Source organism: Siphateles boraxobius, unplaced genomic scaffold (genome assembly GCF_051911475.1).
Source record: "Siphateles boraxobius isolate OS27281-9 unplaced genomic scaffold, OSU_SipBor_1 41, whole genome shotgun sequence".
NCBI lineage: Eukaryota > Metazoa > Chordata > Actinopteri > Cypriniformes > Leuciscidae > Siphateles > Siphateles boraxobius.
The window spans coordinates 11,819,587-11,840,487 of record NW_027509042.1 but is presented as its reverse complement, the minus strand read 5'-3'; the positions used below and the strand labels follow the sequence as shown (position 1 = coordinate 11,840,487).

Below are 20,901 nucleotides of genomic sequence, written 5' to 3'. Positions count from 1 at the left end.
TCTGTCCCGCGAATTCCTGGCTCATGCTGGGGAGATCAGGGGAGATCCGTGCTGCTGGATTCATTTTTGGTCGGTTGTTCTGTTACAGCCAGTCAGGAACGAGACGGAGAGCGAATCCAATCGCAAGCACATTTAATAAACAAATACACACAGGTAATCCAGGGAACTCAAAACAGGACAGAAGTAACATTAAACAACAACCGACAGCCAACAACTGAAACACAGGGGTTTAAATACACAGACAAACAGGCTAAACAAGATAACAAGGGGGCGTGGTTAATAAGAAACACCTGGGGAGACTAATAAACATCGACGAGGAACACCTGTGGACACTGAGCAACAACAACAAAAGACAAGACACATGGCAGGGTCACATGACAAACAAGGTATCACGTGATATACAAGACACAGCAAAACCCACACGTAACAATACAAACTGATGTGTAAATTTCTAATTTATTATGGTGCACATGAGAGAACTGTATCAATACCAGAGCGCATGTTAGCCCAGCACTAACGTGAATGACTGATGTAACATAAACGTTTACTCAAACTAGTAAGAACAACAGACAATCTGCATTAATGGACACAGTTTTAGGTAATAGTGGTCCACAGCTGATTAACAGACGTATTTCAGTAAGACGGTGAGTTAGTCGGTTAGCTGGAAACTTACACAATATAAAACATAAAATTAAGTATTTTGAACACCTGGCAGAAAATAAATACATCAATAATTATTCATTCTTATAGGTTGTGATTCTGAGGAGGTGTACTGGGTACTGACCCAACTTTCAAGAGCAAGCGTTTTTCGAATCACGCGATTTGAAAAGCAGTGATCAGTAATACATAGAACCATCCCACAATAGGATTTGAATTACAAACGACTTGTTTAGGTGGTTCTGATTCGAATGCAACGGGCCATTGTCTATCCCCGGGAAATGATTGCAATCCATTACAGTCGAGCAGGAAGGAAGTGCAAGCTGAGGAAGAGATCAATACGCAGTTGAAAGAGCGAAGGTCTGGGGTCAATCAGGTGTGGCCGGGTTCATAGTCAGCAAGGAAAAGGACTGAAGCTTGAGAACCGTGCCTAAACCTTTTCACTTTTTCTGTAGGGAGTCGTGAGCTGGACAAGGATACCGAGCACAGAGAGACAGGACCTTTTCGTGTCTCTGCAGGGTATTAACTGTGTTTTGTGATGCTGATAATCTGCTGAACTAACTAATCCCCACATTCTTTCATATAATTGTTACCTATAATCCTTGGGATTTTAAATGGCACATGAAGAATTAGGTGCATCTAAAAGCGACCTGCTGTGTTGGGTGAAATTGATCCTGTCTATCCTCAATTTTCTCCTAGGCCTTTAATTTGCTGAGTCTAAATGTTGTGATACTGGAGAGGTGGAGAAGAAGATGGGTGAAGCATTGAGAGGACCAGATCTGCACTTGTGCAAGCTCTTTCCACAGACACCAGTACATCCGCTTTCCTGTATTAAAAGTTTATTCATTTTTTCATAATCAGAATAACAACAAGCACAAATGAAGACCTCTTTTAAGACAACAATCAATGGTATATTAAATGTGTAGCTACCACAATTATGGAGAAGCCCAGCAGGAATTCTGGTGCCACAAACAAGAGATAACGAGAGAGTTTGTCCCTGTTTGACAATGGTTTTGGCACATCCTGAATTACCAATTATTAAGCTCTATTTCGCTAATCTACTATCACAGCGTGAACTTGAATAATAATGGCTTGATTTAATTGCAGGTATTTCCTGTCCATTACAAGTAAAGCTGGTTTGGTAGTTAGCTGATAATAGTTTTGTATTTATTAATGTCCGTAAATGATGTATGCCATCAAAGATAATTACAAAGATAAGTAAAGCAGAGTACACAATATATTTAAATAAGTAAGAAGTTAAAGAGAGTTCTACGCCATAATAAGTGTAATTAATCACAGTTAAAATAATTCTTATAATAATAATAATAACCATTATTTTATAAAGCACCTTTAAAAGCAACTTCTCAAAGCGCTGTACACACAATAGACAATTGTTAAAAGCAAACACATCACATAAATAAATAAAAAACACATCAACAGGCAAATGCAAGTTTAAAAAAGTATGTCTTAAGTTGACCTTTAAAAATGGCATAAGTCTGGGCTTCCCTAAGTTCAATAGGCAGAGAATTCCAAAGGACAGGTGCAAAGAAGGAAAAAGCCCTGTCACCCATAGATTTTAAGGGAGTTTTAGGAACAACCAGGAATGCTCGATTGTGAGGAGCGCAATCTGCGATTCGGAGTGTAGGGGTGTAATAGTTCAGCTAGATAATTTGGAGCCAGACTGTGCAAAGATTTGTATGTAAGCATCATAATCTTAAAATTGACTCGGAACCTAACTGGGAGCCAATGCAAGGATTCCAAAACCGGAGTGATATGGTTGCATATTCTGGACCCAGTTAAGATCCTAGCAGCAGAATTTTGTACACGTTGAAGCTTGTGTAGTGTAGATTTAGAAACTCCGGCTAAAAGGCCGTTAAAATAGTCAATCTGAGAGACGACGAAGGAATTTATCAGCTTTTTCATTTTGAGGAATACTGAATGCTTTTGTGCAAGTGGAATGAGTAAATTAATGCTAGCATTTAGTCTACAATACCCATCATGTTTACACGCATCCCACACAACGCCTCTGCACTTACTCCTAATTTCTCTCAACATGGGGACAGGAGAGGTGTCAGTCAGTACATGGGAAACCAAAGTAACTCATGTTACTAATTTGAAAATGTAACAGATATTTTGTTGTAAACTTGAAAGTACTTAATTTACAAGTTACTTGAAAAAAGTAATTTGATTATGTAACTCGCACTACTTGTAATGTTTTACCCCAACACTTCTCATGTACATATTAACTAGGTGTCAATGTTCAGCCAACAGACAAATGATTTGCTGAATCATTTATGACTATTATTCCTTAGTGATTGCACATTTGTTACACCAACTTTCCGTGCAACCTGTTGGCAATGTCTCCAGCTTGGTCTTTAATCTGTTTTTTTTTTGTATGTGGCTGACTACAATTTTTTAATCACTTTTAAAATATAATCATTATTTCCCCCAAAAAATCTAAGAACTGTTGTGGAAGGATACAATGGTTGCTATGTCCCTGTCCGTCACAGCCGACCCATGCAACACGATGACGCACAAGATGTGCATTTAGCTATTCAGTTCCACAGCACAACCAAAACCCTCCCACTGGAATCACTGCTGTTACTTCTGCGTAGGTGTTTATTAATTTTCTAGAGTTTCCACACTGTAATACGGCAGTGGCCCAACAAAGTAAAGCAAAAACAGCATGAATGGAGCATGATGGGAGAACGGATGCCTTGGTGAGGGGTGTTATTGAGTCCTAAACATCATAAGATCTCATTAAGATCTCCACTACAAGTACCATACGAAAAACTAGGCAATGATATATACTGCCTCTAATATATACTTTGACAATATATTAGCATTCTCCTCTTTTTTGTTGTGTTGAATAAAAAACGTCTCGGTTACGTATGTAACCCTCGTTCCCTGAGTAGGGAACGGAGACGTTACGTCGGATGACGACGAATGGGGGTTTCGCTTAGAACACCTATCGACTTCGAGTATTACAAAACGAGCCAATGGCGATGAAATGCCATGGGTCTGCGGAATTTGCATAGCGTATCTCCGCCCCACCGCGTGGGTATAAAGGAGGACGCCGGCAACATGCAGGTATGTCTTCGCTGAGGAGCCGAGACTGAACTCAGGCGTCTGCCCAGCGGTACAGCGGAAGTGGCAGGGAGACGTAACGTCTCCGTTCCCTACTCAGGGAACGAGGGTTACATACGTAACCGAGACGTTCCCTTTCGTAGTCACTCCGAGTTACGTCGGATGACGACGAATGGGGGTCCCCGTGAAATCACGCCACCTTCACAGCTGTCTTCCAGTGCCCTGCGAAAGTCTGATCCCCCTGTCGTGATACTGGCACAGACGAAGGAGTCCTACTTAACACAGGAATACCAAGGTACACTGGGAAGCATATCTCAGAGGAGATATGCCGCAGCATGCCTACCCGTAGGGAGGACTTAAGATACACATACGGCCGGAGGGCTACATATGGAGGAACACTGGAGTGACCAGCCCGAGGGGTGGCAACTTTCAACTCCAGGAGGGCAAGATGGCTTGCCAAGGGAAAGACACATGCTCAAGGAGGCTTACAGTGGAAATACACATGTGGGGGTTACTCAGGGAGGAACCATGCACACGGAGGCACCTAGCCGACGCCCAGGCAATAGACACTGGCGCCAGCGTCAACAGTGCAGGAGGAACTCAGGGCTTCAAAGAGGAAGGCTCACCTGAGGAATAATCGCACGTATCCAGTCCGTGGAGTGGAATGGCGAGCAAGCGAAGACACCTGAGCGGGTCCAGCACGAGAGGACACAGGCTCCACTCGGAGATTATAGAATCTGGCGAATGTGTTGGGTGTCGCCCAGCCTGCAGCTCTACAAATGTCTGCCAGCGAGGCGCCATGTGCTAGAGCCCAAGAGGAAGCCACACTCCGAGTGGAGTGGGCTGTCACACCAAGGGGGCACGGTCGGCCTTGCTGTTGGTAAGCCAAAGCAATGGCGTCCACTATCCAGTGAGACAACCTCTGCTTTGAGAGAGCCTTTCCCTTCAGTCTCCCACCATAACAGACAAAGAGCTGGTCTGAGGTCCTGAAACACTGCGTTCTGTCTACGTAAGCGCGGAGAGCGCGTACTGGACAGAGCAGTGCCAAGGCTGGGTCTGCCTCCTCCCGGGGCAGCGCTTGCAGGTCCACCACCTGGTCCCGGAAGGGAGTGGTGGGAACCTTGGGCACATATCCAGGCCGGGGTCTCAGGATCACGTGAGAGTGACCGGGCCCGAATTCCAGGCACGCTTCGTCAGCGGAGAATGCGTGCAGGTCCCCTACCCTCTTGATGGAGGCCAATGCAACCAGGAGCGCTGTCTTCATAGACAGGAACTTAAGCTCAACTGGTTGCAGAGGCTCAAAGGGAGCCCTCTGCAGGGCATTTAAGACCACTGAAAGGTCCCAAGAGGGAACGAGAGGAGGGCGAGGAGGATTCAGTCTCCTCGCTCCTCTCAGGAACCTGACGATCAGGTCGTGCTTCCCCAGAGACTTACCTTGAACTGCTTCGTGATATGCGGCGATAGCGGCCACATACACCTTCAGGGTGGAGGGAGACAGCCTTCGCTCCAACCCATCTTGCAGGAAGGAAAGCACGACAGAGATCGAGCATCTCCTGGGGTCTTCTCGACGAGAAGAGCACCAGTTGACGAAGAGGTTCCACTTCAACGCATAGACATGTCCCGTGGACGATGCTCTAGCGGAAGTGATGGTAGCCGCCACCGCTGGTGGCAGGGAACTCAAACCTGACTCGTCCCGTCCAGGAGCCACACGTGGAGCCTCCAGAGATCGGGTCGAGGGTGCCAAAGGGTGCCCCGTCTCTGAGAAAGGAGATCCTTCCTCAGAGGAATTGGCCAAGGAGGTACTGTCGCGAGGAGTACCAGTTCGGAGAACCAGGTCCGGGTGGGCCAATACGGCGCAACCAGAATGAGCTGCTCCTCGTCCTCCTTGATCTTGCACAAGGTCTGTGCGAGAAGGCTCACTGGGGGAAACGCATATTTGCGTAGGCCCCGCGGCCAGCTGTGCGCCAGTGCATCCGTGCCGAGAGAGCCCTCAGTCAGGGGATAGAACAGGGCGCAATGGGTCGAGTCGTGAGAGGCAAACAGATCTATCTGTGCGTCCCCGAACTGGTCCCAAATCAGCTGAACCGACTGGGGATGGAGTCTCCATTCGCAGGAGATGGGCCGAAACCGTGACAGCTCGTCGGCTGCAAAGTTCCGATCTCCCGGAATGTAGATAGCACGAAGGGACCTCAGGTGCTTCTGACTCCATAAGAGGAGGTGGCGTGCGAGTTGCGACATACGGCGGGAGCGTAGACCACCCTGACGGTTGATGTACGCTACAGTCGCGGTATTGTCTGAACGGACTAGTACGTGTTGACCCCTGAGCAACGTGAGGAAACGGTGCAGGGCAAGGCGTACTGCCAGCAACTCGAGGCAATTGACAAGCAGAAGGCGCTGGGGTCCTGTCCAGGAGCCCGCGGCAGCATGTCCGTTGCACATGGCGCCTCAGCCCGTGGAAGAGGCATCTGTGGAGACAACAACATGCCTGGAAACTCGTTCTAGGGGAACACCGGCCCGTAGAAACTGAGGTTCCACCACGGGGTGAAGGTCTGACGACAGGTCGGAGTTACTGTAACTCGGAGCGTGCCATGATGCCATGCCCACCTCGGGACTCGATCGCGAAGCCACAGCTGAAGCGGTCTCATATGAAGCAATCCGAGCGGCGTTGCCGCAGCTGCAGATGCCATATGCCCCAGGAGCCTCTGAAACAATTTCAGTGGGACCGCACTCTTGTTTAATGGCTGAGTGGAGAAGGCGACCAAGTCCATGCCGAGAAAAGAGCTCCCCTGCACGGGGCAAAGTTTACTCCTTTCCCAGTTGACCCGAAGGCCCAGACGAGCTAGGTGCCGGAGCACTGGGTCCCTGTATTCACAAACCTGGTCTCAGGAGTGAGCTTAAGACAGCCAGTCACCGAGATAGTTCAGGATGCGAACCCCGTGCTCCCATGGAGGAACAAGGGCTGCCTCAACAACCTTGTGAAGGCGCGAGGAGACAGGGCTAGCCCGAATGGGAGAACAGCGTACTGACATGCGCGCGCCCTGACAGCAGAACGTAGGTACGGTCTGAGTCGAAGGAGAACGGAGACATAAGAGTAGGCGTCCTTCAGGTCGATCGCTGCAAACCAATCCTGTGGCCGCACACATCCAGAAATGCGTTTGGCCAGGAGCATCTTGAACGGCAGCCTGAGAAGGGAGCGGTTCAGATGCATAGGTCCAGGATTGGCCGTAACCCACCAGACTTCTCCGGGACAATGAGGTAGGGACTGTTAACCCGGACCTCATCTCGGCTGGAGGGACAGTCTCAATCGCACCCTTCGCCAGTAGGGAGCAACCTCCGCTCTCATGATAGGGGCATAGCCACCGACGAAAGTGGAGCGGACTCCCGTGAAGACGGGAGGAGACCGTGCGAACTGAATCGCATAGCCGAGCCGATGGTTCGCACGACCCAGCGGAACAGATAGGGAGCTCTAGTGCAGGCTCCCAACTGTGCCAGCGGAGTGAAGAACCACAGACGTCCCCCCGGTGGTGCAGCGAAGCGGAAATGACCAGCCCAGACGAGGGCGGCATAGCGGCCCGGTGTGGGGGCAAGGTCATAACCGCACCCTGACAGAGGAGGCCAGGGAAGGACCAGCGTTCCACGGGGGCCTGCTCTGTCAGGGGTCTGGCGACAGAGGGGGACAGGGGCGAAACGGTCCGTGGACGGCACGCCGTGTCAACCACCTCTGGGGCAGAGGGGGAAGAGGAGAGCACGGCTTGTGGGCGGCGCTCTGTGTCGTCCGAGAACTCTGTATGCTCAGAGAGGAGAGAGTCAGTTCTTCCTGAATAAGGATTCTTCCCCAGCCCTCCACCGGGGAAAGGAGTGGCCCTGCTACCAACTCCTGGAAAGAACTGAGTCTCATCTCTGAGCAGCCCATCTCAAAAGTGCCGCTTAACCCGGCGTTTAGCGGGGTGCGGGGCTGGAGAGGGCTGAGGCATCCCCCTACGGTCTTCCAGAGCCAGGCCCGGGTGGACGGGCGGGGTTGGAACCGTGGGAGGGAGCCTTCGGCGGTGGGCAGACTGAGGGATCTGAGCGGACGGCGGGCCGTCGGGCAGAATAACCTCAATCTGCTCACGGGCGGTTGAGAACTGTGGGCAGAAGCACTCAACCGCACCGCCGAAGAGGCCGACCTGGGAGATGGGGTGTCGAGCAGACGGGTCCGCCCGACATCTTGCACATCAGACCGGTCAGCCCCAAACTGGTGAACATCACCTGACTCCGAGAGCGTACGGCCACTTTCGTCGCTCGGAGAGCAAGGTCAGTGGCGGCGCGCAGCTCACTGAAGAGCCTCGGGTCAGTCCCGCCCTCCTGCATGTCCATGAGCGTCTGGGTCAGGTAGACCAGCAGAACGGTCATGGGATGCAGTGAGGCAGCTGCCTGTCCTGTGGCACTATAGGATTTCGCCACAGATTACTGTGACGAAAAGAACTACAGGCTTGGACGGGTGCTTAGGATTGCGCCGGGAAGCACTCTGAGGACACAGTAGCATGGCAACAGAGCGTTCAACCGGGGGAACCCCAGTGTACCCATGGGCAGCGGCCCCTGAGGGGAGGAAAGGCGGATGAGACCAACGAGAGGACCCGTGAACTCATCATGCACGTCCGGGAGGAAAGATATTGGGGTATGCCGTGGACGCGTCGGCGGCCTCACCCAAAAACCAATCGTCCCGGGAAAGCATGGCCATCATCTCCGGATCAGACTCAGGCACAGCCGTATGCACACCAAGGGGTGGCAGCTGTGAAGAGTCGTCATTTCCAGAAGAATCAAGCCCACCTAGTGATGCTGCTACAGACACAGCATCATCCTCTGTAGCTTCAAATGAAAACACACGGGCCACCCGTGGGTAGACTCGTGGAATCATCAGTTCGCTAGCGGGCACCGTCATTAAAGAGGGGGGGCTGGGGCGTGGACACAGAGTCGGCGCCTTGTTCCAGACCAACACCCTCAGGTCACCCTGTCCACCAGCCGAAGATCGGGTAGTGGATGAGGGGACTCTCACTCTTGCGAGTTCACCGAGTCTCGACCTATATATGACGCGATGATCACGTTCCCAGAGAGAACATGAGTCATCCACGAGCGCTGTTCAAGCATGATCAAAGCCCAAACACACTAGACAGCGCTCGTGCCCATCAGAGTCCGATACCAGTCCGCTGCAACCAGAAATGCACGGGCGAGCCGTCTTTAAAAAGACGTGCCGCGTGCGAGCTCTTTTATGAGAGGAGAAAAAAAAACTCCGCGATGTTGAAGCGCACAGGGAGACACACACACACTGGCAGATCACTGCACAGATCAGCAGGCACTGTGAGCTCGCTGCAGATCGCCGTCACACCAACACCGGAGAGAGAAGCTCGTCTCATAGAGCGAAGTCAGAGATGATTGTGGAGTGAAGAAATATTCTTGGCTCCGAAGCGAAAACATACCTGCATGTTGCCGGCGTCCTCCTTTATACCCACGCGGTGGGGCGGAGATACGCTATGCAAATTCCGCAGACCCATGGCATTTCATCGCCATTGGCTCGTTTTGTAATACTCGAAGTCGATAGGTGTTCTAAGCGAAACCCCCATTCGTCGTCATCCGACGTAACTCGGAGTGACTACGAAAGGGAACTGTTTTTTTTTACTAAGGTGGACGGTGTAAAGGCCAGCTGCAGAAAAAAATGCATTTCGCTTTGTTGGTTGAGCTGGTCCTATCACGGACGTGCAAATAACCTGCCTGACAATGTAATTGTGTTTGTGGCATTTCAAGAAAATGAAATTGTTACCGACAATAATATTGGGGGATGGAGAGACACGGTGTCGCAGAGCACGAGATAATATATTAATGTAAGCATATTTAAATGTTTCCTGCACTACCTTTGCATTCTGATAACTCAAAAAACCCACGCAATAAACCAAAATGAAAAGATAGGAAGATAGTTAGATATTCATACAGCGGTGAACGCCAAATTCCTCTGAAAAATGAGACATTTTGTTGCTTCCTTTGGCTGAATATGCAAATAAATCATGTGAATATGCATGACTGGGTTCGCTGCAGAGGTCACAACCTATGTTCCATTCAGATGCAAGTCTAAAGAGAATGTCAATGTTCCAAACTCAAACTACATTTAGACCTTGAAAACTTTCAGAATTCTTGAATATTCTTGTCTGCTGTGAATTCTAAGAAACATCTCCCTTAAGGCACTTTTACACACTGTTAGGTGGCACATCGATCGATAGCTGCTGTTTCTTCAGGTGCTTATTATCCAACCATTCTCTCTTGCTCTCTGAGCCCTGGACTATAATAATTGGAAGTGAATACACACTCAGATCTTCAAGGATGAATCTGATGTATTGGGAGCCAAAGACAGAATTGAACTCCAGAATTGTAACATCCATGTGAAGAGATCTGTCAGTCGTCCAGATTTACATATGATATCCATCGAAGCGCACATAAATATGGAACAACCGGCTGCTTTATTTAATTTTTTATAACAGTAGATCCAGTCGATGAATTTTTATGATGAACTATTATATCAAGTGGCAAAAACTGCAAAAAGAAATTATTTTCCTCTGCTGCTTCCTATGCCACAAGTTTAAGTCTTCATATTGCCTTTCAGTCTCAAAGTTTTTCTTCCTCTGTCTTTCCCCTGAAGCTTTTTCGTGCCTCAGGGGAGATAAAGCTTAAGCATTGGACTCACATCTCAGAGGGATAGCTAGTGGCCCTGCTTTCAACTCAAACCTCAGCCATGTGTCACCTATGGGACTGAACTGTAACTGCTGAAGGTGTGAAAGAGAGAATGTGAGAGTGACTGAGAAATAGAGAAAAGGAGACACTAAAGGAATAAAAGTTCACACCAAAATGAAAAATCTCTCATTATTCATCCTGTTTTATGGAAAATAGCTGCAGATTCTTCAAAAATTATTTTAGTTTGACAGAAAAATAATATAATTAATCTGATGTAATGTTATATAATGTAGACAGGTTCAGAATGACTTGCGGGTGAGTAAACAATGAATAAATCAATGAGGCATTTATATAGCGCTATCATATGTACTACTGTACATCCAAATAATGACATAATTATTTTTTTGGACTGAACTATCCCTTTAAATTGATCAAAACGACCTTTATAATGACCAAAACAGAACAGCTTTATGGACATGCATTCACTCACCATATTTATTGATGACACAGGTCCAATACTATTTACGAAGATATCAACATCAATGACTGTCGGTTTAACTGCAGAGATAGAGAGAGAGAGAGAGAGAGAGAGAGAGAGAGATAAAGTAAGATGACATGAGACTCATTGCCACAAAACAAAAATGTTTCAATGAAGAATTATAATTATTATGTTATTACTTTTACTAATATTACAATTTGTTTTACTCTCCAGCTGTTAATGCATACGGTGTGAAAGAAACTTTTAACAAATGAACTGTCTGTGCACCAAGAGGTCATAAACTTTGTGATGACATCACACTGCATAATCTTCTCTCCCTAAATCCATTTTAAATCTCTTTTAAAGGATTTCCTCTTTGTGCAGATTATCAGAATAATCTACAGTTTTAAACATTAGCTTGATTGACATTCAGCGTGGCTGAAAAGCACTCTTCACTTCTGAGAGATGAAGTGGAAAGTTGGAGGTTGGAGGGGGGCAACTGTGAGAAATTCATTATAAGTGAAAGCTTAGTTCTGACAACCCTCCATTAGGAAAGCATTTTCTGGAGCCGAAGAGATGAAGGAGGGGTTCATTCTACAAAAAAACAACACAATGACAAAAAGACAGTGAGTCAAGTACATCATATCATTCTTATAGCACCATATAGTGTCAGCCATGGTAATGTTTATAACTCTAAACTCTGTGAAACATCTAAATTTGTTGACACGATTTTTAATTTTCACGGCCCGGAAACATTTTTACTGTGAGCCACCACAATGTTTTGAAATCTAGATGTATATTTCATAAATAAATAGAAAATCATACAACTTTGTGGATAAAATGCTTTTGGCATCACAAGTAGATTTGGTGAGAAAAAGTAGGTTGCTTTAATTTGATATAAAATCAAACGTCATAATCTTTAAAGAATTTAACAACCGCAATGGAGGAGAGTGTTTTTTCGTGTTGCCTTAGCCAACCTCTGACCACTTCTGTCAGTCCAACAGCGGTCGAATGGGCACAACCCCCTTAAGTGTGCTTACACTTAAATATGAGCATGACATTTTCAATCTTCCCTCTCATTTTCTAAATGTCTTCTTCACTGAGTTTGCATCAAAATAAAGATTCCCATCTGTGCAAGAATTAACAGTGTCAGTTACCTTGATATTGGTCATGCTGTCTAGAAGTAATGCAGACAGTACCACATTAGGGTCCTAGTTTACGAAGAGGATACATTTAAATTGTGTGTGGACTTCAAGGTGTATCGTGGTTGATTTATGCAATTAATCACATGTAGTTGAACACATCCTCTAAATGAGACTTAAATTCTACCAAATGTTAGCCATGCAGCTCACTAAATATCATTCACTCACATTTGATATAATGTATCCGGCTGTTTTTATGTTGTCTCCTTGTTTACCAAGGTTGCATTGATTTGATCAAAAATACAGAAAATGAAACAATTCACAATATTTAAATATTACAATTTAAAATAACTCTTTTCTATTTAAATATATTTTCAAATGTAATTTATTCTTGTGATAGCAAAGCTGAATTTAGACATAACACCAGCCATTTTTTTTTTAATACAAAAAAATAAAAAATAAATTGTCTAAAGTTGAGATAATCGTAGGAGTTTTTTCTCTAGTTGGGATCAACTCTTAAAAGTGTGCTTTATCTTCCAACGGTTTAATATAAGCAGCTGTGCAGAAATTAGGTAATTAGCTTCAGACTTGCTGGTGCCACAATGGCAGATCTTACTAAAATGTTGACTTGGGCCTCCCATGGAATTCCCCATTTTGCACTGTTTTGGCATAGTTCTGATCACGTCATCCCCGCCTAATTTTCTGTAGTCTAAGGTCCTACACCTCGAAAATCTTGCTTGAAACGTTCAGCAATAGTCATCATTCACTTCCATTATGTATAAAAGCAGCTTTGGCATTCTTCTATAAATATCCATAACAAATTAATAATATATATATTTAGCTGAAATGCTCATTTAATCTGTTGTTTTCTTCATTTGACTAGACTATACAGTACATTGAATGCTTTGATTTGAAACCAAGACCATGTTCCTGGCTAAGTACAGTACACGCTGCACTGCTAAAAACCTTAAGCCTTTATTAGGGCACAGGCAGCTACTTCACACCTGTTTTAAACTTTTATTGGATATTGTAACGCAGTTCATTGTTATGGGAAGAAAGAGGCAGGAAGCGGCACACATTTGAAGACTTTAATAATAAAACAAACAAACACAAAACGAAAGTAAAAGACAGCAGCCCCTCACGGACGACTGCTGTCATATAACAAAATAAAACAAAAGTCCAGGGCTGTCCTCTCTCGCTCTTCACCGTCGTCGCTCCTCCTTTTATGCTTCCCCTCCTCCGTGAGAGATACGAGACCGGTGCGTCGCGCAGGTGCTGCTCTCAATCACGCCACCGGCCTCGCGTCGTTCTCTCTCCCCCCTCGGCCTCGTCCTGATCGCCAGATATGTTTGATTAATTATAAAGAACTACACATTGCTGTCAACTTTGAATGTGATATGGGAAATAACAGCTAAGTACCATGAATATTTCATTACTCACTAAAGTCACAGTTCATCATCCAATGTCCTATTTCACAGCTGGAAAATTACATTTACAGTTTGTAATTGCTTTCAATTTACAGCAATGATACAAATTAAGACAGATATTGTTACTGTGCCATGATAATGTGCAATAAAGTTAACGAGCTTAGTGTTTGGATCTGGACAAAGAATGTTTGGATGCTTTTCCATATAAGATCTCTCCCTGCTGTCTGCTAATGTCATTATGCCTGAGCCTCACCATCCACACGTCTTCACTCTTCCCTCTCTCACACCTTACTTAAGTCGGGGAGGAAGCATGGTTATTCCATGTAAACTCTTGCTTGATAATCGTCTGGCAGCTGTGGGGTGCTGTCAGGTGAGGGGGTCATTGGTCTGTCTTCGACAGAGGATGTCCGCTCATTAGAGTTCGGCTAAGGACAAGCACCTGCATCAAATGTCACACTAACTCATTAATTGCTCTACACATACCGATGTACCAACCTAGCCAAAAAAACATAAGACAAGGAATAGGGGGACACACTAGGTAAAAATAAATGTATAAATGAGTATTTGGAGGCATAATACTTGCAAAAAGACAGACTAGAAGGAAATCAGAGTAGAAAACAGATGCTTAATTTGTGCAGCAACAAGCCAGGGCTGCATTTCACAAAAGCATTGTGAGCCAAGTTGATCTTAGAGACCAATGTTGGCAGTTCGGTGTGTCACTCCAAAAAGAATAAATAAAAAAAGGCATCTGCGCGCCTAGCTGATTTTTTTTTTTTTAAGAAATATGAGCCTTTATTGTTTATGGTGAATGAACAATATTCATTGTATATTGAATATGTTTATGGTGAATGAAGAAAGCAAAAGCAAATTTCTCAGACCCTAAAAACTATCTTCAAATAAATGGTTAAGACAAAGTCTGTACAAGTAAAAGAAGGGCCTAAATCTAACACTCGCCAAGCGCCAAATGGGAGTGAAAATCTGTTATGGCATTGGCGAGTATATGAAACAGTGTCAATCGGCAGTTGTCCGATAATATTTTTATGAATTCAAACAATGCAAAGTTGTGAGAACATGAACGTGAACGATGCTCAGAACAGTTGATGAGCCAGTGCTGCATCATCACAAAAGTTTAAACCTCTCCAATTAATATTGAATACTGAATTGAGCTCTCTTTATTGCACTTCAAACAACAAATTCACACAAAGTATCCTAGTAAACATAGTTGCTTATGCCTTAAGTGAACGTAAATAGTTGACGAATAAAATGCATGTGTACTGTATCAGTACACTCTAAAAAACGTTGGGTTATTTTGTGTACCCAATAGCTGGGTTAAAAATAGTGGGTCGTTCTGTTGGGTTATTCGGAACATTTATTGGGTTGTTTCTATAACAACGCAGCCGTTAGGTTGAAATTCAAATTTCAACGGTCGACCACCACAGCTGACAGAAGAACGTTACACGGGTGAGTTAATATTACACTACACAGTATGCATATTGTAGCCTATGTTATTATTTTTTTTCCGTTATAACATGACTTTAAGCTCTTACATAGTATTATTGCCGTTTTTCGTTCTAAATGTTCGGCCAATTATTTTTATGTTTATATCTCCCCTGTATCACTGCTTTTTGTCCGCTATCTGCGACTAACGAAACCAATATGGCCATATAGACAGCCAATTTCCTAGTAGCCTACTCGGTTGTGATACACTTCCTAACTTTCTATGTTCTTTCCAATACTTTTTGGGAAAGTTATTAATATTTTCAGATATTAACCGGCGCGCTCGGCTTCAAGAGGCAGCGGAAGCCTGGTCCATCCATCCAGTATCGCAGTCACTTACAGGAAGAAGGTATGCTGTGTTATATAAAGGCCTACATTGTAGCGCAAATGTTTACTTGGGCTATCCCATAGATATAAACACTATGGGGCTATCCCAACTACAGTGTGAATTTAAAATACTACAAAGTGTTAAACTAGGGTGACCATACGTCCTCTTTTTCCCGGACATGTCCTTTTTTTCAGACCTAAAGAAAATGCGACCGGACGGGACGCCACTCATTGTGTACTTTTTTTCATTGCTTTAGATCCCTCCTTAAAAATAAAAAAAGTTTTATCTAGACAGCTCTATAAAGATTAAAAGTTAAAAAAGATAACTACTCAATAAGATAGTAAGTTATTACAATAGTCAGTTGAGTTACATAACACTTTTCAGATCGCCACATGCCCATTAAATAAAATGACGGTTGGTTGAGACTTTATTCCTTTATAATAAACTTTAACTTATTACTTTTTAAATGACACATAGTAGTAAAAGGACATTTTAAATGGAGGTCAGTTACCACAATACATGGCAATTGCAGAAGCTCTATATTATAATAATAATAATAATATAAATAATAAAAAATATAATAATATATATTTATATTGATAAACAGATGTCCATACTTTCATTGTTTCTGCACCTTATTACATGGCTTGGTTGAATTCTAATGTAGAATGTGGTGTGTTATTTCTTGATAACAGACCGCTGCTAAGTATAACACACCGTTGCCATGAAAAACAGAGCGTTGCCATGGACGCAGGATTCTAACCGTAGATACGAACAGACTATTTTCTTTAGGGGAAGCAATACAATCGTTTTTAAATCAATAAACTCCTTTTTAAATCAATATTTTGTGTCAAATTATTGATTTATTTGGTAGGTAGCCATGTAATAAGCAGGATATTGCGAGGCGATTGTTATAGCGAATACAACCCCTTCAGGCTGATTCAAGCTCCGCTTCACGTCGGGGTCATAATCAGCCTGTCGGGGTTGTATTCACTATAACAACCGCCTCGCTCTACATTATCCCTTACATATGAGTTGTTGGTGTGATTTTAACTTTTCTTTTTCTTTATTAATTTTTAGATTACTCATGACTTTGGTATTTTATACCCACATGCCGAAGATAAACTTTTTGAAATTTGGGGACATGCATCTCAGCGAATCCTTTCATATTGCAGGACTGAGAAGAGAGCCTTGGATCTTCTTCCTGTTCAGACTAACATTTCTTCTGGTGAGAAAATCCTGCACAACAGCTCTGTACTTTCATGTCAAGTTATAATATTTTGTCTATAATATAGTGCACTTGTTTAAAGATTAATCCATTGTTCTTTCTGTTTTATGTAAAGACACTCTTGGAGATGTTGCTTTAAAAACCCTGCCAGCTATCTTTCCACCATAGAGTGCAAAAGTTATGACGTCACTTTGTAGGCCAAAACGCGTTAGTGAGTTATCATTTTAGCACTTCCGGTTCTCTCGCCCTAAAGTCTATGGGTTTTTTGAATGGGTTTTTGCTAAATCGCCTGAAATAAGGTCTGTGGTTAACAAAGCCTCTAAATATTTTCACGTTTTGATCTATGACATAAAACCCCCCAGTTATAGCCTGCTTGTGGTTTTTTAAACTTTATTGTGTTTGCTTGTGGTTTTTAAAACTTTATATAGGCTTCAGAATGTATAAATTTTGGATTAACTTGTAAAGATTATCTTGATAGACAAAACGTGTAAGGGTCACAACCCTTTGTTGAACAAGGATCTTATTTTTTGCGATTTTCCAAAAGTCTATGGGGAAAATGCATAGCTTTTCGATCGAGGGAACCCATGCGCCGCTAACTTCCGAGTTGTCCTACAAATTGACGTCATAACTATCGGCACTCTATCGGTCAAAAGTTCATTATGTCGTACCACAAGGCACAGTACTAGGACCGCTGCTGTTCACTCTGTACTTCCTACCATTAGTAGATATCATTAGGAAACATGGAATTAGTTTTTACTGTTATGCTGATGATACTCAGCTCTATATTTCCTCAAAACCTAACGAAACTTACCAATTCACAAAATTAACCGAATGCATAGCTGATATAAAAAATTGGATGACTAGTAATTTCCTACTACTAAATTCTGAAAAAACACAGATTCTAATTATTGGAGAAAAAACTTCCACACGCAATATCCTATAATACTGTTTAACACTTGATGGCTGCTCTGTTAAGTCTTCGTCGTCAGTTAGGAACCTGGGTGTGCTCTTTGATACCAATCTCTCATTTGAAAGTCACGTGTCTAGTATCTGTAAAAGCGCATTTTTCCATCTTAAAAATACTGTATATCTAAATTACGTCATATGCTCTCATAGACAAATGCGGAACAATTAGTTCATGCGTTCATGACCTCAAGGCTAGATTATTGTAATGCTCTACTGGGTGGTTGCCCTGCACGCTTAATAAACAAACTACAGCTAGTTCAAAACGCAGCCGCTAGAGTTCTTACCAGAACCAGGAAGCATGACCATATTAGCCCGATTCTGTCAACACTGCATTGGCTCCCTATTAAACATCATATACATTTTAAAATATTGCTGATTACTTACAAAGCACTAAATGGCTTTGCTCCCCTGTATTTGAGCGAGCTCTTAACCCATTATAGTCCTTCACGTCTATTGCGATCTCAAAATTCTGGCCAGTTGATAATACCTAGAATATCAAAATCAACTGCTGGCGGTAGATCCTTTTACTACTTGGCTCCAAAACTTTGGAATAATCTTCCTAACATGTTCCGGGAAGTAGACACAGTCTGTCAGTTCAAATCTAGACTAAAAACACATCTCTTTGGCTTAGCATTCACATAACACATTATAGATTGCTATAATTCAATGTTACGCTGCATAGTTTAGATCAGCCGGAACCGGGAACACTTCCGATAAATCCTGATGTACTTAGTACATCATAAGAAGGATGGCGTCTAGGCTAATATTAGTCTCTCTGTTTATCCCAAGGTTTACCGCAAACTGCAAGATCCAGGCCGTATCCAGATCTGAGGAAGGACCATCACATGGACACGATGACAACGCATCCCTGAAGTGCCAGCCTCATCAACACTGTGAAGGCCTCATGGACACCTCAACAAACTCGTCTCCATACCGGCGTGATGACTTCGACCACTAATCAGATGAACTGAATAAATATTGTGAAAGTTCTGATCCAATCTGACTTCTGACCTATTATGCCGCCTAAATCATAATCATACACTGTTCGTTTGTTGGCCAAAGGAGGACTGGCCCCCCGACTGAGTCTGGGTTCTCCCAAGGTTTTTTTCTCCACTCGGTCACCTGATGGAGTTTTGGTTCCTTGCCACTGTCGCCTTTTTTGCCTTTATTCGCCATTGAATTTAACAATACTATTACAACTTTACTTTCCTGTTATCTCTGTAAAGCTGCTTTGAAACAATTTGTATTGTAAAAAGCGCTATATAAATAAAGGTGACTTGACTTGACTACAACTGTTTATTTGTGTTTTTGTGTTCCATGTTTCTTAGAACTTAAAACATAACTCTAAATTAATTTTAACATTAATATTCTGTGCCTGGAGGTGTTCCCTCAACACGTCGCCTTATGAGGCAGTTTATAATTGCATTACTTTTTTTATTTTATTTATTGAAACAATTTCTTACCTTTAGGTAAGTACATCAAAACAATTGCAACAATTACTTTTGAATGCAATGTCTAATTGAATGTAAATAAAGCATTGTTAATATTCTTAAGTTGTGAGTTATTTATTTACATGGCAATAATAGTAATTATAATTAATATTAATAATAGGTTGATTAAAGCATTTTGGCCAAATAACCCAACAGATTAGTTATTTGTAACCCAATTTATTGGGTAAAACTAGGTACCTAATTTATTGGGTTAAAATAACCCAACAATAGGTCGGTGCTATATCAACCCACCATTGGGTTAGCTGTTGGGTCGTTTTTAACCCAACTTTTTTAAGTGAGTAGCATCAGCATCAGTTTCATGGCCGGTAAATTTTCAATTGGTAAGTGTGGCAAAAAGTACCCTGTGCAAAACATTTATATGCAATGTACACAACGAGTAAACAAACACACAAGATCTGACAAAAATAGACAAAATTGGTCGCAATGAGCAAATTGTCAAAAATGAGTTATTGTTATTTTCATTCTCAATATATATGAAAAAAAAAACTTATGATGATTTGTTGGAATCAGACAGACAGAGCTGCACCTGTTTGAAGTCAATTTTGAGAAAAATCGGTTCAACGTTTTCTGAACGTTCCAAAACAAAATCACCTACTAACCATACCGTAAAATCCTGAGAAATTCATCTATAGGAAAAATATATATATTCAACTTTTTTTCCCATGATCCCACAATTGTTTGATTAACATTATAAGACAGCCTGTAACAGGTAAACAGACAGCCTATACCTATACAGCACTGGTCTAAAATAATGTTACACATCTGATGCGTTTTCCCAACAGTTAACCAAACGTTCACATAAGACGCAATAGAAAGTGTTTGCGTGTATATCAGGATCGCGCACTGTCTGAGGTGTCTTTGTGCACACGGATGGGATCTGTCAGTCAGCGTGAGTATTATTTTTTCATGGACAAAGGAAGGAAAGGCACTCCTCTCAGAAAATGTACAAATAAAGATACTTTAGATGTTTAATTGCTATTTGGAGCATTAGCATAGCTAGACGAGGGCCTAATGAACTAATTTTTTGGAAAACCTCAAAATCTACATTTTTCAATTGTTTTGCCTGTAGCTCGAAATTATCCCGTGAGCATTCCTTATGCCAGCACGGGTCACACATGTGTATAAAGCCTTAAGCTATTGAAATAAGTATAGGTGTATGATGATGATCCTGGAATAAAAAAGAAAAAAAAAGAATGAAAGAACATAGATGAATATTAGCTTAAGCTACAGTCTGCTCTGAACCCTGTGACAGTCTTGTGCTCTACTTCTCATTCATCTGTATTCCTGCAAGAGCACTTTGGGCCTCCCTGCATCTACTTCCATGCCTCCAAATTATCGAACCACGTCATGAACAATTCATCGGTGGGATTTCACGCTCAGCTTCCGCCCAACATTTAAAGAGCAATCTTTTAAAATGATTAGCTCTCCCTGGCTACAACCAGCCATTCACGCTCGCACGGTAAATTGCACAAACATCACTATGCAGTCAAGTCCAACACAGGTCTTATGTCTAGGCAAATCATATCAGTGCAGAGAGTTTTGTAGTCTAACAACACGATTTTTGTCACATGCAGACCAAGGGATTCATCATGCATTTATATCCCATCATGCCGCTGAGGGATATCCTTTCTCTTCAACATCACTGTAATAAAGTGCATGTGCTTTGAAATGCGATTTGACAAATAGTCCTATGAGACACTAATGGCTTGAGTCCTATTGTTATCTAGCTAACATGTATTGACATTGGCACAGCAGAATGCACATTCTTACAATTGAACAACCCTCTAATGTCATGGGTGCCAAGTTGCTAAGATGTAAATTCCACTGTGCATGTTGATAGTTTAGATGAGACAGAACTCATAATAGCTGAGAAATGCATGG

The 20,901-nt window shown here is 43.1% G+C and overlaps 1 protein-coding gene across 1 annotated transcript in view; it reads right to left on the bottom strand.

Annotated features, from left to right (window-relative positions):
- gabrg3 (gamma-aminobutyric acid type A receptor subunit gamma3) overlaps positions 1-20,901 on the bottom strand; it is a 148,489-nt gene that overhangs the window by 95,102 nt on the left and 32,486 nt on the right. The window contains exon 3 of the mRNA XM_077198472.1: positions 10,934-11,001. Coding sequence (XP_077054587.1) covers positions 10,934-11,001 — 68 coding nt within the window. The remainder of the gene's footprint in view (positions 1-10,933; positions 11,002-20,901) is intronic.